This window comes from Pinus tabuliformis, chromosome 9, assembly GCF_031772625.1.
Source record: "Pinus tabuliformis cultivar Carrire ecotype Pingquan chromosome 9, CPIR1, whole genome shotgun sequence".
NCBI lineage: Eukaryota > Viridiplantae > Streptophyta > Pinopsida > Pinales > Pinaceae > Pinus > Pinus tabuliformis.
This window is the reverse complement of record NC_142307.1, coordinates 855,646,000-855,670,111: the sequence shown is the minus strand read 5'-3', so window position 1 is coordinate 855,670,111 and position 24,112 is coordinate 855,646,000. Positions and strand designations below refer to the sequence as shown.

Genomic DNA, 24,112 nt, shown 5'->3' with positions numbered 1-24,112 from the left:
GTTGACTTGCATCCCCACCCTTCTACAAAAATGCTCAAGGGATAGTAAGTGCTCTTGCAAACCAAGAGTAGATTTAGCAATCAGAATAAGGTCGTTTACATACAAAGAAGTCTTATAACAAACTTGCCCAAATAGATACCATCACCCCCTTGCGAAATTAACCACTTTTTAAGCTTGTCGAGATATAAACCAAAAAGGGTAGGAGATAGTGGGAAACCTTGCTTGACTCTGATATCGCTTTTAAAACTTTTAGAAATGCCTGCTGAAGTTCTAATTTTGACTTTCACCTCTTCATACATCCTATGCACAACTACTCTTAAATGTTTAGGAACCCCAAGTTCCTCCATTCTGTGCCAAAGCTTATCCCTAGGAACCATGTTGAACGTTTTTTGAAATCAACAAAGCAACAAAAGACGTCTTCCGTTTTCTCCCAAACTTTTTCAATGACGTGCTTTAAAGTTATACAATGATCAACTGTGAAATGTTTAGGTCTAAAACCTGCTTGCCCTTTAGCATGCTTATCTCTTTCTTCTGCCCACTTGTTGATTTTATTTTCTAGCATGCTTCCAAATAACTTTGCAAACAAAGGGTTTATCATTATGGTCCTATAATTGGAGGAATTATTGATGTCACCACTCTTGAAAAGAGGTATTGCCAGACTAGTTGTCCAATCTGTGGGGAACCCCTGTTGTATGATGTTGAAATTTTTTGTAATGTGAGGTGCAAGAATCTTTGAGCCCCACTTTAGATACTCTACTTGGAGTTCAGCTAAGTCTTTTGTTTTTCCAACACCCAACTTCTTGATACCCATCTCTACCTCTTGCACCGTGAAGAGTTCAGTATCAATGTTGACCAAGGGGGGAGGGTCAACCTTGGGATCCTACTCATAGAGTTGTCTTGCATAGTCAAACCATTTAGAAGCTGTAATACTATTTTCAGTTTGCATCTTTCTCGGTTGGAGATCCTTCTAAAATAATTTGGGATTATTTTTCCCAAGGAAGATTAGTTCTTCCCTCCTTGAAACCATGAAATCAGCCTTTTTCTTTCTTAATATCTGTTTGTAAGCTTTGAGCTTTATGTTATCTTTGTTTGACTCTTTCCACATTCTTCTTGCCTTTTTGCATTCCTCGTCAAACCAAGCATTAACCGGAAAGCAATTTGTTTCAGACTACTTAATTTTTGCTCTTTTGCGCTCCACAACTGCGCTTTGAATTAAATGTGTTAATTCGTGACTATGAAGGCCATGAATTGGGATTTTCTCCTTCTCTAAAAACCTCTCTAGCGTCATTTTGAAGGTACTACAATTTTCAGGAGTCAAAGAATTCTGCCCTTTGAGAGATTTTGTTGAACACACTGAGTTTTTGACTCTAATTGCTTCTTTCTAGTCCAAGAGAAACTTAAATAAATTGGCTTGTGATCTGATTTTAAGTCCCAAAACTGATCTCCAATCAAAAGTTCCTCCATTTTCTCACACAACCCATGCGAGGAAATCACATAATCTACTACACTTGCTCCATTGTAAATATTACAAGTGAAATTACTAGACTTTGCCCATCTAGTCAAGCCATTACAAATGGCTAAATTGAAGGCCCCACATAGAATAAGTAATTATTCACCAAAGAGGTTGCAGCCCTTGTCCTCTGAAATTCTTTCCCACTGATGATTACTCTCTTTTGTAAGCCAAATAGTGCCGTAGTCTTTTTTACAACAAAGAATGCTAGCTTGCTCACTTGCAGTCCTAGCACTGAAATCACCCACTATAAGGACTTCACCTAGCTGAAAATATGTTGCAATATCTGCTTTTAAAGCTGCAAAGGGGTCTTTGTGGTCAAACCCTCTACTTTTGTAGATTTTTGAAACTTGCGGTGCAAAAAAAAACTTGTAGATATATGACCGAAGTTCATTTTTAAGGGCTATTTAAAATAAAAACATAGCATTTCTCCTTCTGTGCGGCACTCCTCCAGCGCAGCATCCCATAGCACACTCCATACCATTCTCCGAGGTGAGCAGTGCCTTCTCTTCATAGACTCAACGCTAAGTGTACATGTTCGTAGAGTTTGGTTCAATGGCAGCATAGGCTAACATCTATATGTTGGTGGTCAGTGATATTATGCGGAGGAAAATCGGTGTGCTGACGTTTGTCCAACCACGCAATACAATCATTTGAATCCATTGACACTTTCCGGAAGTTATTATCGAACTATCTATAAGGTAGATTGGAAGTCAAATTTGTTTATTTGTTTATTTTTTATGGTCATTCCCACGATCACCCACACTCTGTTTTTCTGGGTGTTCATAAAACCTTTTAGATGAGAAATTGAGATGGGAGACGTAATAAACAATGTTTTGCTAATTTCTTAAAAATTAATAATCTAAATTACTGAAGTTTGTTATTTGTATTTTTATTTTTACATATATGTGAAATTAGCTTTTTAATTATTATTACTTCAATTCTAATTTTATAAATCTCTTGAACTTAATGTCAAATTTTATCACCTAAACTTTCTTTGTCAATTTTTTGTCGAACTTCAATGTCACTGAATTTGAACTCAAACACGAACCAGGTGACATAGGTTAGTAATGTGCTGATGTTTAATGTTTCTACTGCTGCTGTATATGAGAATTTGTGCTTTTTCCTGAAAATGCAAGTCTGGAAATTGACAATAGGCTCAAAAGTGCTTTTTGCGCTGTTTGCTAATGATTTCTATGCAGAATTTTGGGGCTGCTACAGCTCTAAACGGTGTTGCAAAGGGCATAATTCTACCTCTGATGTAAATTAGTTTCCAGCCATGCTAGTTTGTGGTAAATGACCCTGTGTGTATGCTAAAAGGGGCCATAATCACGAAGAGAATGTAATTATATGTATGCAAAAGAACTATATATGAATGTTGTTGTAATTGCCCATATATCAGCTGTTATTATTCAATGTGTAAGCGTAAATATATTTTATGTGCTGAGATTGCTGAATGTGCTCATGGGTCATGGAATAATTGTTTATAGGCATTGTATTTCCTCTGCAAAACTGTTATTGTCGATAAATTATATGTACGAATGCTGGTTACAGCTTAAATATGCAATTGTGTACATCACATAGTGGTATGAGAGCAACAAGTTGGTCTGAATTTGGTGTTTTACAAAGTACCCCACATCCTCAATAGTCCATAGAGGGTATTGGGTATGTTATGAAAGGTCTTATTTGCGGATTGTCTAGTAGCTTGAAAGCACATGCTAGGCTCAACTGTGATGGTTGCTAATATGGGAGTGATGTTTATGATAACTTCAAATTATAAAAGTTTGAAAAACATCGAAATAGGAAAACGATGAATATTTTAGAAATGGGATAAATCACAAATATTAACTTGGATTTCTCCCAAGTTTGAGTTTTTTCTGTGAACATATCTGATGCGCCTTCCTATAGGTCATTGATGAGTGATTCGAGGCAAGCTCATGCAAATGTCTTCCTGTTTTTTATGTTGGTCTACCTTTGTTCCTTTCAAGCATGAGCATTGAAAAGGACTATTCAGCACCCAACCTGGACATAAATATTCATAGGATTTCGATATTTTATAAGAAATGGCATTATTCATTAGTTGAGTAAGGTTTTTCTAGTGTCTTGTTTAAATTCCTTCTTGTTCTTCTCTTTAGAATCAAGTCCAGGCATGATTTAATATATTGATCTATCAATCTCTTAAGGTTGAATTTAAATGCGTCCATTAGAGTAGTTTCAAGATCTGTGATTGGTTAGGATAAAAAATTGAACTCAAACAATTAGGTGAATGTATGGAAATAGACTCCCTTAACTGGATGCTATTCTGTGTTCACAGTACGATTTCAAAATGCTCTAGCTACTTGAATCCATGTTTAGATTAAAAAAATAGATTAAGCTTGCACTGTAAAAACAGGGACGGTGAAGTAAGTTTTAGTCATTAAAGTAGACTTTAATACCAGTCTTTTAGCACTGTTCATCATAATGCTTCCTTGCATTGAGTTCTGGGAATTAGCTTTAATTCTTGAATGTTGTTTAATTGTGGCAGTTTTTTCGTTTTTACAAAGGAAGCATATAAAATATCTTAATGCAGGCTTGTAAGGACTTTCATGCATGCAAGTGGCCATCAACATTATCAAGTTCGGATCTTTCTCTTGCCAAATACTTTGATGAAATGAATTTCAAGAAATTTGAGGTGATTCGGGAGATTCAGGAAACAAGCTGCCAAGTCATCACCTTCTCACACTTTCTTCCAAGGTAATATGTTCTTATTGAAAAAGATGAGAGCATTTTTGGAAAGATGCTTTGCTCCATGCCTTTTATGTACTAGACATAAACTTGTGCATGCAAGCATGCTATGTTTTGATGCATACGGTCTCATTCATAAGTCGAATCAATATAAACAAGATGCAAGTTTGACTTACCTGCAATTTATTGGTGGTCCTGATATTTTGATTTCAATGTTCACGCATTTCCTTGGTTCTTCATATTCCTCACACATACAAGAAGAGTTTGTCTTCTGATTCAGCAATGGGTTCCTAATGTGTCATCAAACTCAACAATGTTGCATTTACTATGGAGAGATTAAAGTCACAAACAGAACAAATCAAAGGTAGTAAAATAGGATTATGTCAAATGGAAACTTCTTATAGAGTAAGAATAGGCAAGATACTTGTAGTGTCCCAAATGAGAAAAATTTGGAACAACTCGAATTTTAACTCAAAAAATCCCCAGATAAAAATTCTATCCATAAACAGAAGATTGCCATGTAAAATAGAACATATAAAATGCATGCAATTCTATAACACGATGAGTAGAAACAATCTGAGCTTTATTATAATATAAGTACTGGGGTTTTACATGCTAGAATAACAAAATAGCTGAGATAGTTGGCCTCAACAGATTTACAATAATGCCACAAGGGGCCTCCCAAAACAAACTGAAAAACCAATACACTGCAATCTGTGAACCCTGAATGGATCCACCAAGGGAAGATGGGTGCTCGCCCAATCTTTCTAAATCACCCGAGGTTTTCCGTCCTGGGGCTACCAATGGAGTAGAGAACCTCGTTCTCAACCTCTCATACAAGAAACAATATCAACTCCAAGATGTCCTCCAATGGCCTCCTCCTCCTCTTTTATAGATCTGATGGACCCCTCTAGAGTCTTCTATATTATTATTATTTTAATCATGGAGCACTTTTCCCTCTTTTATTTTTAATTAAAATATTCTTTTTAATGCGGGAAAAGGGTAAGTTGGCCACCATGTCTCCTCAGGTCACTGAAATCCCCATCCAAAGTTCCATCATATAGATATTCTCGTTCCGGTTCCAATGAGCTATTACACTGAGGTGTTCCATCAATTAATCTCCCCGGAATGCCACCTTGAGCATAATTAATTAAGTTATGCACACTAATAATGTTGATTTTTGAAAGTTGTCGAAATGCAATGAAATGAAAGGCAAACTGTGCTGATGATGGAATATGCCTAGCGAATGCCATCAAATCCCATAAAAACTCCTCAAAACTCCATCGGGACCCCTGATGACATAAACCTGCTCCACTAACCTGGTCATCCCTTGTCCTGGAAATCCACCCTAGCAGTACTATGAAGAAGAATAAAAATGGGGACATTACAGTCCTCTCGCCCCAAGATTGCTTGCCCTCAAGCAATCCAAATATGTGGACCAATCTAGTGGCCCAACGCCACTGAGACCCAATGCCCGGATCCCATACGAACCACTGGTCCATGTCACGTCTCCAAGCTATCGAAACATGACTAGATCCTCCAATACTTGGATCCCATGTCCATCTCTAACTCATCCTGTTGCGAGTAGATCCACCTGGATCCCAATGCCACCAAGGAGCGTTAATGCTACATGGCTCCTGCTGTGTTGTAGCTCCGGCTGTGAATGCTACCCTACCAACTGTGTACCAGCTCATCACCTCTCTCCAATCCAATCCTTGGCATACCCCAAGGTCAGTCTCACCATACTGATGCTGCGTTGAGATACTGATGAGTGGCCAACCCACATTCTGCTACTGATTGGAGCACGCAATATCCCCCACCTCTAAGGGCTCCTGCAGTATACTACTCCCAACTAAGAATGATACTCCATCAGTAGGATACCAACTCACGATCTCCTGCCAATCTAAGTCATGGACTCCTATGTAAGGGACAAGTCTACTATGCTGATGCTAGTCCATGCTCAACTATACTGCCCTATCTGGTTGGTTAGCAATATCCATCGAGAAAGCCCTACCTCTCTCCATGTAATTGGTACAAGTAGCCAAACTGAGCTGCAAGCCCTGTCTATGTACTCCTGGAGAGGGCTGCTGCCTGAAAATTTTGCAGCTCGGCTAGCTGCCACTAAAACTGTTTGCACCTCATCAATGGGTAGACCCCAAGACGGATGCACTACCATCTCCCTCCCCTGATAGGAAACCCTACGCTCTTCCAATCCACCAATCTCCTGCCAAACTGTCATGTCATACTCCAACATCTCTTAAGGACAAGTGTCAGCGAACATCGTCTATCTGCTAGCTATCTGTACATGTATCTGCTCCTCATCAACGAATGACCCCAAGGGTGGCTGCTCATTCTCCATCATCACAGGTTCAATATGAACCTCCAACTGGCTCTCCCAAAAAGGTTTGTCATGCACACTGTGTGCCTCATCCTCCTTCGCTGACTGACGCTCCATCATATGCTGCTCATGCTGACTCATCACTGGTGACACACTATCCTGAATGTCTATGGATTGCTCATCATACGAATCTGGCCTGATGTCAATGACTTGCCATGACTCATGCTCCTCTATGTGCTCTTTATGCTGAATCATCAGCTGCTCATCTACTTCCTGATCTCTTCCCCACATGGGAACAATGAGTTGCTCCTCGTACTCCTCTACCACACATGGATGCATATCTGGGCTACTGTCATCAACTCCATATGACTGCTCGTGCTCCTCTAAGGTATCATCGTATGAACCCATGGACTTGTCCAACGAAGAGTCCTCATCTTGACAGACATAAAGAATATCTCCCTGCTCTACTGCTGTCATCTCCTCAGTGTCACTCAAGCATGAGTGGTCAGGTCCCCAAGGTCCTTTGCAGATGAAGCAAAGTCCCTTCCTCCTCATCTCATTCTTGTTGCATGAGCCCCCAATCCTGAGTTGCTCCTCACTGGTCAACTGTCTCCTGAACAACTTAATGTTCTGTTCAACCAACCTCTCAGCTAGACCATAAGCAATAAGTGAGACCAACTGCTCTCTCCTCCAAACAGACAACAATCGAGACTGCAACTCCCGACAGATGGCATCACGGCCTCTCATACATGATGATAAGATGGACTGCATGTGCGCTATGACTGTGTCAGAATGATGTTTCCTAATGCTGAAGAAGCATTGGAACATCTGCAGGATCAAATCATCGCACTCAAGATCAAATATGATTTCACAAGTCCTAGTCACAGTCATGACTTCTAAAATCTCAAGCTTCTTCCCAAATGTAGGACCCGCACTGTTGTGTAAGCCCTGAAAAGTATCCACTATCAGCTTGAAAACTCACCTCATAACATCATCATTGTAAGGAGTTCTAGGGGCGATTAGTCTCATGATGTGACTGAGACAAGATGCAACTGGGAGTCTAACCCCTTCACAAGGTTCCTCCAAGAACTTGGGTTGTATGAGAGCAAGCATAGCTGGCCTTAGCACCCAAATTAGTTTCTTTCTTTTAACTGGTTCACTTTGGAAAAGAGGGTATCAAGTTCATCAAATTTGAAGAGGACTTTCCATGTGACCCTCATGTATTTCAAATCTGTTCCAACTACAAATATTTTGTGTCCTATCTCACACCTTTCCTAGGGCTGGTCTTGTTGAAGAATGGCTTGGACCTCTCTAGACAAGATATGTTGTTCTGCTTGGGTTTTTGGTCCATAGAGGCACCGAGGTCTAAAGAATCAACTGCCGTACTTTTGTGTTGGTTTATAAGGTGTCTTAGGAACTCCATTGAGCAGAATCAAGAAGATGTATGCCTTCTATTATGACATCAAGGCCTTGAAATACACAATCTTACTTGGCATACAATACTTTGTTTACAACATAAAATATTCAGTTCTCCTAGCACAATTGTCACACTCTCTGCTGAACTGTTAGATCCTAGCATAATGCTTGTGACTTTGGCATATACATGGTATCTTTAAGTAACTATGATATAAAGTACCATGCTGCTAGCATAAGATAATTAAATCACTGACTTTTCTTTGAGCAATAAATAAATAACACTAACGAGTTTTAGAGAGCACAATAAAATTTATGAACAATATATTAAAATCTGAACTTGGTACTCCTCTGCAACAAAATACAGCTCCCTTTCTATTATGCTACGAAAGATGATGGGATGACTGCCCACCCAACCCTTCTTCGATTGAAAAACTGCTACATGTACACATCTGCTCGCAGGTCACGAAGATAGCCCACCCAACCCTTATTCGATTGACAAACTGCTACATGTACATATCTGCTCGCAGGTCACGAAGATACGTTCTGTCCACCCATGTGCATTGGATCAAGCAGCTACGATCAAAAACTTCAAACTCTGAAATCATAAACTCAGCAATATGGCCCCCTTATGAATGCACCCTCAATCCTCATGAAACGTTGTCTCTTACTGATAATGAATGTTCCCCATGCATATTCTTAAGAAATTATACCATCTAGCCCAGAATATAGATATCGACATTCGTTTCTCCAATCACTTAATAAACACAACCAATTGCTAATATACGTTCAGGTGTGAAATACAATGCCCAGGAACAAATATCTCCTACGCACAAGCAAGCAAGGGAATACTGCTCAACTAGGCAAGCATTACGACCTGTTCAGGAGATACAGTTCCCACCAACATTGTATATGCCTTTCTCTCAGCCAACAAGAAGCTCTTAAGTCAACCCATTTAGAGAGAATACGCAACCCCCAACACAGTATTATACTAGCTCTCCAACAAAAGTAATTCACGCACAGGATAATGACTCTGCATTTACTGCCCCTTGATAACAGATTTTTGAAGCTTTGTGTAGCCAGGAAATGAGGCAACCATTAATGAGTTCAGTAGAAAGGGAAGTCACAGACTGTAACGACTGTAGGTGACGGTTTGGAAAATCAGGTAGCAAGTCCCATAACAGTAACTGCTTGCTCCAAGAAAATGATAACTCATTTAGCAACAGAGAAGAGGGATTCGTTTCCCTTATTCCTCAGGTAACTTGTCCCTATTACGGTCTCTTGTTTAGAGTGTGAGATAATGATTCGAGCTATCCTGTGGACAGAGAGGGATGCCACGATTCTCTGGAATAGGCAATCTGCTTTAGGAATAAATCGCAGCCAAAGGATAATCAAACTTCACGTAGTGGTCCATTTAAAATTGTAATAATTCGGCCCATAAACCACGCACAGGAAATTGATACAAAAATTAACGACCTGCCCAAGGTCTCAAGAAATCGTTCTTTGGGCCAATGTGGCTAGCTCTTCTGACTGATGGAGAAACTGTACCATGATCAAACTAGATGAGAAATTGCAGCTTCAGATGTGCACAGTTCATGTATGTGTTGGCTGCTCAATCTGATTCATTGGCTGGAGGATGAGCAATCTTCGGCTCCACTGAATCTAAGCTGCTTCAAATATGCGATCCGGCTAGTAAGAAATTGAACCCTCGCCCAGGATCACAGTTCCAGCCAAACAATAGCTCACGACCCTTTAATTAAACTCAGCTGAGCTTCGTCCTCCACAGATGGAAAATTCGGCTTCCTGGCTCAACAATCCGTCTGGCCAACAAATACTCCCACGATGGCAGCTCCCTGGCTCAGCATGTGACGGTTTGGACAAAAGCATCTCAGTCAAAGAGTAGCTTGGTCCTCTACGACCTGCGATTTGGCCATGTTAATAGTGCGATGGCACACAAATATTCGGGCCCACTTTAAAATGATTTGATTCTCGACTTTTTACGAATTTGGTTGGGTTCAAAACATTAAACTGGCCCCACTTGGAAAGTATTTGACTCGGCCTTCAATTTTTCTCAATAAACCCTTGCTGCTTCTGAATAATCAACTTGCAGTTATTTGATTGGCACAGCCAAATAATTGACATGCACAACCTTACAATGGCACTTTGACATTTAAAATATATGCGGCCTCATAAAATAATTTTGACAGCGGCATCCTTCATGGCCTTTTCAATCCTTTTATCAATTAGTGGGATTGTTTAATAGGAAAATTTGTCGAGCCCTCAATTTGAGACCCTTAAACTCAGCTTTTGGCTCGAATTTGATCTGCACGTTAAACCCTTAGGTTGGCAAGAACACCAACTCTGATACCATTGTATTGTCCCAAATGAGAAAAATTTGGAACAACTCGAATTTTAACTCAGAAAATCCCCAGATAAAAATTCTATCCATAAACAGAAGATTGCCATGTAAAATAGAACATATAAAATGCATGCAATTCTATAACACGATGAGCAGAAACAATCTCAGCTTTATTATAATATAAGAACTGGGGTTTTACATTCTAGAATAACAAAATCACTGGGATAGCTGGCCTCAACTGATCTACAATAATGCCACAAGGGGCCTCCCAAAACAAATTGAAAAACCAATACATTGCAACTTGTGAACCTTGAATGGATCCACCAAGGGAAGATGGGTGCTTGCCTAATCTCTCTAAATCACCCGAGGGTTTCCGTCTTGGGGCTGCCAATGGAGTAGAGAACCACGTTCTCAACCTCTCATACAACAAACAATATCAACTCCAAGATGTCCTCCAATGGCATACTACTCCTCTTTTATAGATCTGATGGACCCCTCTAGAGTCTTCTATATTATTATTATTTTAATCATGGAGCACTTTTCCCTGTTTTATTTTAATTAAAATATTCTTTTTAATGCGGAAAAAGGGTAAGTTGGCCACCATGTCTCCTCAGGTCACTGAAACCCCCATCCAAAAGTCCCATCATGTAGATCTTCTCGTTCCGGTTCCAACGAGCTATTACACTGAGGTGTTCCATCAATTAATCTCTCCGGAATGCCACCTCGAGCATAATTAATTAAGTTATGCACAATAATAATGCTGATTTTTGAAAGTTGTCGGAATGCAACAAAACAAAAGGCAAACTGCGCTAATGATGGAATATGCCCAGCAAATGCCATCAAATCCCGTAAAAACTCGTCAAAACTCCATTGGGACCCCTGATGACATAAACTTGCTCCACTGACCTGGCCATCCCCTGTCTTGGAAATCCACCCTGGCAGTACTATGAAGAAGAATAAAAATGGGGACATGACAATACTCCAGTTAAGCCATTAGAAAACAGTCTTATGGGTACACTTGTCTTTCTAAGTTCTGCACTCAAGATAAAAACTAAGAATGATTCGCAGAACTAACCATCTAGGTGTACAGAAAAATCGTGTTAGATGTGTGTTGTATCGGAGTTCACTGGTCACCTGCTACAGACTAATGTCTTAGCTGACAGGTGCAGGTATTTAGCTTTTATTTGTGAAACAATAGAGGTATATATCTATGCTGACCAGAATGACTGCGTGCAGTAAGAGATGAAGCAGGAAAAAGACCAAAATCATATTTTGATTAACCTGCACTTTTGTTTGAACTTTGCCAGATTCATGACTCAGAGTACCTTAGAATACCTCTAAGCAAGGTATTTTAAGCGCAAGTATCCCTCCCCATCTAACCAAAAAGTTCTTAATGATCCATTCAAGCCAAAATTCACGCCCTATACCAGTTTACTTGCTAAAACTTGAAATTTTAAATAAAATCAACATGCGCTGGAATGCAAGGCTGTCAAAATGTATCAAAGCTGGGAACAGTCACATAATAAATTCTTCTCAGTGGTTAGATATGTTTCCTGAAAAATCCAACATGTGAAGACATGAAGAGATTGTTAGATAGGGATATATTATTATTATTATTATGGCATTGTTCTGAATCTTGGATTTTGGCCTTTTTCTGGATTTGAACTGCTGTTGCAAGAATAGAGTATTGGCAGATATTATGATGACAGAACTGGCAGTTTGACAGTACATGTTCAACAGATTGGGTTCCTAATTTCTAGACCAGAGTTAGTTTTCAATTTTCACCTTGATATGACTGTGTTTAATGATGTTTGTATTTTTACTATTTAGTTAGATGCACTTTTGTCAAAGTTTTTAGTGTAAAGTGTCCTTGGTCCTTGGCAATATGTTCATAATCTTAGTGTTCATACTACATAGGCTTAATTGTTATGATACTCTCTAACTCCCTTATTTTACATTCCTTTGCGAAATGCAAATACCATTTGGAGACCCAATTTTTTCTTTTCTTTTTGGCATTGGTCCATGTTGCTGCAAAATCCAGCAGGCCCAGTACAAAGCCTCACTGGGCAAGGGCCAGAACTTTTGGAAACAAAGAGAAAGGGTTGCCACTGTCACCTCAGCAACCTTTCTCCTGCTCTTTAGTGAGATTTAAACCAAGCTTCCTTAAATCACCTATAAAGACATGCTAATACTTGGGCTCAAGGTGATGAGTTTTAAAAGGTCTAAAGTTGGCTAGAGTATTGGCAAGACCAAATATGGCCTAGGTTTTCTATGCTGGGGTTCAAGTACCCTAAGCCTAGACCACTAAATAGGCTGCTATAAGTTAGGGTTTGGATGATGTGCAATAATATGGCATTCAGTGTCATACAACAGTCTTAGAAAAGGCCTAAAAATGATGTTAAATAAGAAAGGAATAAGACTTTCTAATTGAGGTTTTTTTAAGCTAGGGTAGAATCAGATGGCTGTAAGATATGCATAAACAGAAATAAAAGGGGTGATGTCAGCCCTCTTGAGGTGTATTAGACCATGCCCAATGGTAGATTTTGCTTGTAGACAATTTGTAGATGCTATTCCCAAATTATGAGCGACCCACATACATTCAAATTACACCTTTTATGCATAAATCTCATGAAGCACCACCCAAACATGGTGTAAACACTTGTGGAGTAACCTTGAAAGCTAGCAAATTTCCTTATGTTTGGACCCTTCCATGACTTAAAGTGGATAGTGATGTCACACCTTTGAGTTGTTGGGAAATGATCCTTGGCAAATCCTACCAGTTTGACAGGAGGGCACAATATGATTGGTACTTACAACACCTATAGGCTTCACAAGGTTGGTAAGGTCTACAAGCTTACCTTCCCTCCTTCTTCTACTAGTTTGTACTTTGTGGTGGACCATCTTTTAAGCAAGTCAATTGCGACAAGTATATGACCTAAGTCACTTGACACAGGGATTCGGGATTCATAGGATTCGGGATTCGTGGTGTCGGATTCGGACACGTTGACCCCCCGGAACAGGACACGTAGGATTCGTTATATATTATTTTATTAATATATATATATATATATATATATATATATATTAAAAATTAGATATTTCTTACACAAATTTTAATTAATGATACAAATTTATTGATTTCAAATATAGATCTTCATCTATAGCTATTAGCATGCATAGTACATACAAAATTCAAATACATGTCAATCTATTATCTATTTCTTATGCTTGGCCCTCTTGCTACCATGAGAAATGTCTAATTTTTTAGTCTTGTTGGAAAATCAGGGTCTTTGTCATTAATATCACCCTCTAAGCATTAATATCCAGAGGTATCTTTGTCATTACCTCTGTATCTGTATAGGGATCTTTGTCATTAATATCACCCTTTAAGCATTAACATAAGATAGAACAAGCATAACATGTCAAGTCAAGATTTTGTTTGAGTGATGCGTACATTTTTAGGAGGGTCATGATACAAGAGTTCGACAACCAATGTCACTAACATCAAGGTACATAGAGGGATTGGTGCTCTTGATTAAATACAAGTTCCATACCCTAATACATGACAAAATTCAATGGAAACATTGCAATCCCCTAATCCTAAAATCCTGAAAAACTGATGAGTCTGCTGGATTTTGAATGAAATCTAAAATTCTACTTTCTCCATATGAAATCCAATGAGGCCGGAACCACTCTCAAACATCCTGAGTCATTTCATGGTAATGTTAAAAATTTAAGTAAAAGGATAAAAATGAAGATTAAGGCGAATGTCACTTTTACTTTAAGAATTTAACATTACCATGAATAGCATATCAATATTAGGGCCTAGACTTGATCATTAAGCTGCCAAAACGCTTGCCAAATGAAAATATGCGTGGCTGTAATGACCAAATGCGGCCTTTTCATACCTGTGTAGGTCACTTTTGCCGCCTAACGAGTCCTAGAAAACAGGACACGCTGCCAAAATCGTGACACGCAGTCGGATTCGACGTGTCAAAATAGGACACGACGTGTCATGGTTTTTGGACACGAATCTCGAGAGAATCGTGTCGGACATGATGGATTCGGGATTCGTGGGGCCTATAGGACGAATCCGGTTATCTAGTATATGACTCTCTCAAGTATATTTAGAATCGCATTAATGTCAATAGAAATGCCTTTGAAGAACCCAAGGATTTTCGTCACTTTTAGACCAACCAACATTTCACTGACATCATCCCTAGTTCTATCTTGATAACTTCGTTTTTTGCTTTTTTGTTGCTTTGAACATGTTCTCCATTAACCATAAATTTCTATCAATTTCTATTTTGAGGTATTCTCTAATTTTTCGCAGTTATATTTATAGATTACAGTTAATTGGTTGATTAGTGATGTAACAACCTCTTTTGCTACACCCCACATGTGAATATGTAACTGTGTAAATCTTTTCTTTTATGTAAATATATGTGAAAATAGAATTGATGGTTGAAGAGAGGAGGGAACACGGATCTAGAGCTTTGAGGGGAAGGTTGCGTGGATTGTGTGGGAAGGCCTATGGAAGGTCGTGATCCAACCATAACCAGTTTATTAACCCCTCAACTACCATCATGACAATGGATTGGCCTGCGCTAACAGTTAATGAAGTTAGGAGTGCGAAACCGGTGTGGGGGACAATGCCCATACTACCCCCTTCCTTGTGAAGCATTGCTGGGAGGACAACCATTGAGACAACAAGAGAAAACAACGCGAGAGTAGAGAACAAAGAGACAATAGGCAGAGAAGAGCAGAAAGTATTGGATCAGGGGATTGGCGAGGAGAATAAAAGAGAGGAACGAAGAAGAAAGGGTCGATTCGTAGCAATGAGACGCAACAGACTGAGGGAATGCGAAGATAACATCGACGATCAACAAAGAGGAAACTCGTTCGAGATTAGGATGACAATTCCTTGTATGGTGTTGAGAAGGCCCTAGACTATGCGTCTAATTCTATATGGCTAGTGGGAGGCTCAGTGGAGGGTTGAACCACTTAGTGCTTGTTGAAAGAGCTGATAAACTACTAAGTGCTTGTTGAGAAAGCTGATAAACCATTTAGTCCTTGCTGAGTATGCTGGCAAATCACTTGGGTGCTTGTTGTATGGTTGATAAAACCAATTGTCTGGGTAAGCTTAGCCACTATGGTACTTGCTAAAAGAGCTGATAAACTACTAAGTGCTTGCTGAGGAAGCTGATAAACCACCTAGTGCTTGTTGAGTAAGCTGATAAACCACTTCAACAGTGGGTTATAGTGCCTTGCAGTGTTTTCCATGAAAATATAGCTGATAGACCACCTAGACAGTGGATTCAATCTCTTGTAATTGAGCAATACGTTAGCTGGGCCTTGGGTGAAGCCTTGTGTTTGATTTCAGGAAGTAAGAGGGTCATTGTGGTGCTTATTGCTAGGGAGCAGTTGATAAACCACCAAGACAGTGAACTCCTTCTCCTGAGCTAAGTTGCAGGAAACATTGCCCAGGGGTCCATTTCCGGCTGGAAACGAAACGGAAACAAGGAAACCCACACCGTACGGCCTGGAAACTCGTTTCCAGCCGTACTGGCCCGTTTCACTTTGGGGAAACGTGGCTAGTACGGTGGAAACGAGTTTCCAAGCCATATGATGGAGTTTCCAGTTAACATTTGACGTCGTTTTTTTATTTTATTTTTTTGTTTTGTTTTGTTTTGTTTTTTGTTCGCTTCAAATTTTTTATTGGGTGACTAAAATATCTTTTGGATGCTTCTAGATGCCTCACTCAAGTTATAAAAAAGATGATTTTTTGAGTGGGGCAGCCTGATGTTCAAGTAAAAGTGACATTCTCCTTTATCTTTCATTTTCATCCTTTTACTTAAATTTTTAACATTACCATGAAATGACTCAGGATGTTTGAGAGTGGTTTCACCCTCATTGGATTTCATATGGAGAAAGTAGAATTTTAGATCTCACTCAAAATCTAGTAGACTTATCTGCTTTTCAGGATTTCAGGATTGGGGGGATTGCAATGTTTCCATTGGATTTTGTCATGTACTAGGGTATGGAACTTGTATTTGATCACGAGAACCAAGCCCTCTATGTAGGGGAGACTCCCAATAATCAAGAGCACCTAGGGTACTAGGGTATGGAACTTGTATTTAATCAAGAGCACTAAGATCGTTCGACTATGTAGGAGGAGACTCCCATTCAAGCACGAGACAAGAAATTAGAAATTTCTCTTGGCTGATTTTGGATATTGCTATTTTCGTTATGTGATCATTCATGAGTAAATGTGATGTAAATTTAGAGACTTATAGTTTATGCATTGACAATTGACAATTTAATCATAATGTAATAAATTAAAATGTATCATGTATGCTTTATGATTGCACATATTTCTTCAATGTCCTAATATATATATATATATATATGTATGTATATATGTTGCGTTTCCCCGTTTCCAAATTGGGAGGGCGGGGGGGCACATTTCGTACCCGTTCCCGTTTCGGAAACTCATACTTGTTTCCCCATATCGTGCAACTTAGCTCCTGGGCATTTGACCAAGTCTTGGTGTGCTTTTTTTGATAAATTACCCCCTCAGACTCTAGATTTGGCTCGGGGGTGGTCAGCTAAAAGAGAGTGTGCAATATAGTTCGCTTATGGTTGGGTGGAGAGTTGAAGTCCCTCCTTCAATTGTCATCCATCTAAATTCACTTAGATAAGTATATAATTGTGCATATTTGGATGTTAAGCTATGACAACCTTGTTTTGTTAATGATTGTGAACGTGATCTTAAAGTTGTCTTGACATTCATTGCTATCTATCTTTGATATAATGGTTTCAATGATTGGTAGCACCGTGGAGCTGCTACCTTGCTTATGAATTATCAATTATTTGTATCCTGGTAGCCGAGTGTCTACATGGCAGTATGGCATGTTCATATCTTGTGGAAATGGTTGAAATATGTAAATCTCTGCAATATTTCCTTGTTGTTGATTGTTTGGATGATAAATTTGAATTATTTAGGAAAATGTCTTCCAGATCCATCACATGAAAGTATTTTTGCCGACGCGTTTCGAACCAGCTAACGTGGTTCATCATCAGAACGATAAGATGATGAACCACATTAGCTGGTTCGAAACACATTGACAAATAATACTTTCATGTGATGGATTCGGAAGACATTTTGCTAAATAGTTATACTCACAGAAGCCTACATTTAGATAACTTTGAATTACTCACTCATAATCCACTATATTGAGAAAATGCAGATCAAAATCCTTGAAACCTGAGTTATAGGCTTATTTCACCTATTGGAGGCCATTGATTAGGCCTCAACTATCTCTTTAAGAAAAATTTGGCATTCAAGTTAACACCCAAAACCATAGAGAAATCCCCCCCCCTAAATTTCCAGTTTCCCTTGCTTCATTGTGCGCTAAAAAAATCCAATGATCTAGGTATTCGGGGGTGGCCAGGAAGAACTTCGTTGAGTGGAGGCCGGATGCCCATTGGCTAGATATTCCACATTAAATGTTCTCACATCGGTGATCCGGGGAGTCGAGAGGTCGGCAGAGGTCAACACTATGTAGAGGCTCGGATATTGCCTAGGGCCAAATATCTCATGTTGGACGCTTGTTTTGCATTCAGTGATATGAGGAATCCGGAAGTTGGTGGAGGACAACATTTAAGCAGAGGTCGGATCTCATCTGGGCCGGATATCCTTCTTCATAGGTCACTCACATCTGTGGGTTCAAGCTTCGGAGGTGGTAAGCACTATCACAACCATGCACACGACTGGATGCCAGTGGATTTGATTTCGACTAAAAAATATTGTAACAAAGAAACTTCGCAAAACATCAATGGGAAGGACCTAGTGGGTCCTACATCTTGATCTAAGTAGACATAGCAGTGGCCATGTGGATGCCACCTCTCACCGGTTGCCGTCGAGACCCCTATGAATCACACTTAACGAACATGTCATTAAGGGAGGGGTCGACCTAGCTAAGTTTTCAGCGTGGAACCTTGCCACCGCCCACTGCTTGTCGCTGCAAACTTTGCGTGCCATAACTCTTATCACACTCGTCAATGGAGGCTGACTCGACTGTAGTTCTAGCACGAAACCTTACCACTGCTTGCCGCCCACGACCTCTTGTCCCTTGGTTAACGCTCAACTACCACGGGCGGCAACGCATTCGAACTACATGATGTGGACTTGGTCCCTGTTACTGCTCAAACTAGCAGGGGTCCTAAAAGGGGATCCTAGAGGGGCAACTGCTAGGTAAAGGGCAATAATGGAGCAATAACCCACTGTCACCTTAGATAAAGCTCCCTACTCTGTACGAACTTTCATCGATGGGAGGATACCGGGTATGAAGGGATCGCCTAGATGAATTGGTCGATAAAGGGAAAAGAGTGATTCCTAAAGACTCAAGAGGCCTATTCACAAGAGAGGCTCAGTATGGCTTGCTTGCCCAGAGGCAAGATGAAAGGCTCTCTAAGGGCCAAGTGGGTCTTAGGGGCTAGGTTTAGGGAATGAGACTTCTTGAGGAGAGACCTAGTCATAAAAACCCTTATGGAGACTTGGTTTCCAAATGGTCTTTGAAGAATTACCTTCCAAATGTTATGGGACCACACAGGACCAAGTGTACCCAAAGTTGGGTCAAGGGGATAGGATTTGAGCAACCAATGATGTGCTTGACCTAATTAGGGAGGAGAAGGGGATCAAGTAATAATTTTCAATGAAAGGTAATGCAATGATCCTAATGAGGTCGCTAGCCAAGGGAAACCCGGGGAAAGAAACGGTCCTTGAGCTATGGCTTGTAATATCTCGAGATCCCATCGTTGGATTTGCTTCAAATTTGGAGGGCCTCTAGAGAAACCTCCAACGTAGTTGTGGACCAAAAATCGAAATGTTTGGATGGCTAGATTGTGAGATAATTGATGAAATAGGTGACCTATGTAGGCTAGACCTAGAAAGAAAAAGAGAAAGGTGCGAAAAATATGCTTTATGGTGATCACCTATGGAAGACCAGTGCCTAATCCTTTGGGAGAAATGGAGTAAAGATGATTTCCAATGTTTGGGATGGTTTCACTTCATCAAGGAAGCATTTAGAACAATTTCACATGGCAATTAGGGCATGGGACAATTGCTTCAAGGTATTTATACTTCAATGGAAAATATGCGATGACTTATCAAGATAAAATTTCAACAAAATATCTTTAGGAACATTCACTTATTCAAACATGGCCCATGACATGAAAAGCAGCAAATTTCAGCCTAATATAGCAAAATTCCCCAGCAAAATTCCCGCCAATGCATTACAAGATATGGTCGGATTTATTTGTTCTTAATATAGGCTTTGTTCCTGGAATATATCCTCTTCTTTTGACCTTTCTTGCTCCTTTTCTTCTTCCTCTTCACAATCTATGTAGAATAATTTCTTTTCAGCACACTTATGACCTTTTGTGTATTTGCTATCACAATTGTAACAAAGCCCTTTTGCTCTTTTTTCTTCCAATTGTTGCGGTGTCAACCTTGTAGGTTGTGGAAGACTATGGGCAACAACACTTCTGTCTTTATAGTTGTGAATGGTATGCTTCCTAGTTGCCATAATTTTGCTTTCCATTTTTCTTGCTAACCTGAATGCCTTCTCTAATGAATCAGGTTCCCAAAGGCGCACATCATGTTGGATATTATCCTTTAAAGACCCTATGAACACATCAATCCTATGCTCCTCTGGAATATCTTTTACCCTTATGTTCAATTTTTGGAACTCCTCAATGTGCTCCATTATTGAACCCTTTTGTTTGAGACTTATCAATTGGCTAAAAAAAGTGTTGCTTTTTGTATCCTCATAATGTGCTATCAATTCTTCCGTAAAAATTGCCCAAGTGATAAATTGTTTACGAGAACAAAGCCATTGATACCATACAAACTGATTTGGTTCCAAATATAAAGTTGCCATACGTACCTTTTGTGTGTTTTGCACATTATTGAGATCGAAGAATTGCTCCATCTGTAATATCCATGTGGCGGGATCCTTGCCATCAAACTTCCTCATATCGATTTTTGGAACATGGTGAGTCTTCGATCCAACATTAGCGTCTATGGTATCATGATTAACATTTCTTTTGTTCTCATCATGAGTTTCCTTTACTACCTTTTCACCATTAGTGACACTTTCTTGTAGCAACTTCTTCAATTCTTCCATATCTGTCTTCAAATCTGCCATGTCTCTCTTCAAATCTGTCTTCGAATCATCCATCTTAGCTTCCATGCCCTTTATCTTAGATTCCACGCCACTTATCTTAGCTTCTGTTAGCTTTTATGAGCGTGACATTTGTTGCACTTGTTCTTGTAATTTTGATATATCATGTAGCATTTCTTCTTCTTCTTCATGAGTCATGCTAGAGCTTTCAGGTTCCTTACTAGGTGTTTGCATTTTCTTTCCTCGGGGCATCAGTTACCGATAATAATGCTTTACTTTGCCCTTTGAATTCCGTTAAACCAAGCGTACACAAAAATTTAAAAAAAAAACTACACACCTTTTTTCACTTTATAGAAGCCTGATATTGAATCTGATGTATCTCTGTAATTTCGAATCATCCAGTTCTGAAATTGCTACCTGCAGTAGCCTTCTGCATCCTCTTTCCAATGCCACAAGTCTGAGCCAAATTGGATTCTCCAAGGAAGAGTTATGTGAAATCTCCCACAGTGACTTGCTTTTAGACTGGTTCAGTAGGGCGAACTTGTATGACGTACCACGAGTCACTGTTTCAACCTTTGAATCTGAAACACACATACAAGAAACTACAGTCCGTCCTCTTTCTGTACCTTTTTACGAAATTTCAATCCGATCCTCAGAGAGAGTTATGACGATTTTCCCTAGGTCACCTGTTTTGAATGTAATTCAGGAGTCTGCAAAAAGGCCAACTTCCTCAGATCATATCTCCGAAAATATCGCGCGAAAAGCTTTGAAATTCGGACCCAAGGTTCAGCACCAATTCTTCTCAAATGGGTTTTTTTTGCGACTTCTGAAATGTCACAGAAAAAAAGTTATAGCGAAAATGCCACGATGACCTATTTGGAGCAGCGAAACCCTAGAATCCAAAGCTCTGATACCAAATGTTATGAAACCAGCTCAAGAAAAGATAGAAAAGATAAATCCACGCCTTAGAATTCAGCCTCTTCGAGGGGGCAACCTCCTTTACATTACATGAATGAACAATTCTTGGATGATACAAATGACAAAACCTCTTTTCTATATATAGGAGTCTAAGGAGTCACAATATAATCCAGCCGACCTAACAATAATAATATAAAGCCACAAAAATAACAATAGAGGGATTCTAAGGGGCACAGAAATAACAATATGGGGGTAATAGGGGCACAACAATATAAATAAGGGGTATAACTACAATAGTAATGGGGTAATCACTAGTATTATAGGGACCCAACACATTCATGTGACATAAGAAAATTATAAAGTAGCATTAAAAGAGCACATACATGTGAGAAAAAGTATATCTAATCATCATCATATGCCAATATAGAAGCTCCAATATAAAAATGAAGAGATCCAAACATCAATTCATCCATCCATCCAATTTCGTCCTCTGAAAAGAATAGCGAAAATATCTTAAGAGAGAATGATCAATCCAAGTGATGATGAGAGAATGAATCAACTTAGCATCTATTTATACAATGCCTAATGTGTTCGATTTAACTTATTTTGGCATAATTTAGCCCCTAGAATAAAATAATGTGCAAAATAACAAGTACTTTTGGTGATAAGCCCACCAAATAGCTCAATAATACATGAATAAGCCTCTCAAGAGGGTCGAATGATCAACTGAGTGAGTCGTTGGGCCTTTGAGGAGGCCTAATGAAGTCCAAAGGGTGCCATGATGTAGAAATGGACTCCCAACATAGTGGACAAGGGGTTGGCCCCTTGTTTTCCAAGCAAAAACCTGTGGTGCTCCCAAGTGGGTGTGGGGGGCATGAGGTCATCCTCATGGGTCTCCAAATGGATTGGAAGGGCCTGTAGACCACTTGTAAGGGTTGGAATGATGACATAAGCCCTGCCTCTGCAGCAGGGAATAATCCTTTGGGCTCTGGAACATATGCCATGTGTATGGTGTAGCTGTGGAGCCGGCTAGGCATGGTGAACGAGGTGCATCATCCTCGTCCAAAAGGTGGAATAGGAGAAATCAATGAACACTGCTGGGGATCCATGAAGTAATCTCGGATATGGTGGAGGCCCATAACTCTCAACGCCCACCCTACAAGTGCCAATGTGGCCCTCTAGAGGGCTAGGACCCTGTATAGGGAGACCAAGCCCCAAATGGCAATCCACTTGCAATCCTGCATAAGATCCAATGCATCCCCTTGCCCTCCAATACAACAAATCATTAGAATAATCAAGTAAAAGAGCTTACAAGTCATGGAACTAGTGGGGCACTTCATGGTGGCATGCCCTTCCATAGTGGGCTTTGGTATGTATAAGTGTCTCCAAGCTCAATAGGGGGTTAGCCAAGGACCCTATTAGGTGGTTTCAACCTCTAAAGGGGGTGACATGTCCATGGTGCATCCTTCAAGTGGCAGGTGGCAAATGATATAATAATGGAATGGAGTGGGGATCAGGGGAAACATCCAGGCCACATGTCAAGGTGCAAGGGTAGCTATAATAGGGGAAGCCCATACCTGGGTATATAAGTGTAGGAGGGAGCAAATCATGGTACATGAGTTACCCCGGCCTTTGTTTTTCCACCCTTCTTCATATGCCTTTTTCCTTTTATTGATTTTTCTTCATAACTGCTCGGGGCTCCAGGGGATGGAGAGCATGATGTGTGAGATGTAGCAGTGAATACCCCCTTAAGGTGGGGCGGTTCATTGCCCACCAGGGGTTGGGACAATCATGGGTTCCTTAATGATAGAGGGGGCTCATCTAGGGCCCATAGGAACCAGGGTGATGGCCATGGGTAAGGGGTATAACTCATGTTTGGCTTTTGCCCACGGGCTAAATTTATATGTCACGACCATCTTTTGCATTTTGTGGTACATTTCCTGTTTAGAGTGGCCAAATTATGCTTTTACTTTTCTTTTTACTTGCATCAACCTTCGGGGCATCATTCCAGGCTCGACCCAAGGTGTGGACAAGGGGAGGGGGAGGCTAACCCTATGTGGAACCGGATGGGAAAGTAGATGAATGGGGGTAAAGTGAGTGGAAGAGGAGTGATGTGGGTAGTATCGGGAAGCAGGACCACACAACCAAAATCAGTATTTCCCGTGTAGTGTCATCCCAAAAGCCAAATGGTCATTAAAGGAGACCCCACGAGACTAGGATACAAGGGTAACCATGAAATTGGGCAATGGAGACAAGAGTATAAGCCTAACCCACTCTTTCTGCCGAATCCCCCCACCAATCTATGTCCAAAAGTGCCCATGACAAGTAAGGAAAATTACTCATCTGTACCAATGAAAAGCCATACCTTTGGGGTTGGAAGGCCCACCTTTAAACATACATTAATGGCAAGTGGTTGAGGGACCACATGACCGACTCAAGTGGCGAAGAAAATGCACATCGAACTATTTGGTGGCTACAAGAGGCTGTTGGCTACCAATTGAGGACCATCTAGGAGAAAATTTTTCTCCCATACACACACCCACAGGTAGTGGGTGACAGTTCCAACACGAAACCTTTCTATCACTTGTTGCCCACCGCCTGGTCTTGAACTCCTTCTCTAAGGTGAGAGAAAAGGCTGATGGAATATCGCGCAGGTCTGACAT

General features: G+C 40.1%; 1 protein-coding gene across 2 annotated transcripts in view; it reads left to right on the top strand.

Moving 5' to 3' along the window:
- Positions 1–24,112, top strand: part of LOC149151480 (uncharacterized) — a 129,105-nt gene that overhangs the window by 67,072 nt on the left and 37,921 nt on the right. For both annotated transcript variants that reach the window (XM_089438656.1, XM_089438655.1), the window contains exon 5: positions 4,080–4,243. In XM_089438656.1, the coding sequence (XP_089294782.1) occupies positions 4,080–4,243 (164 nt within the window). The remainder of the gene's footprint in view (positions 1–4,079; positions 4,244–24,112) is intronic.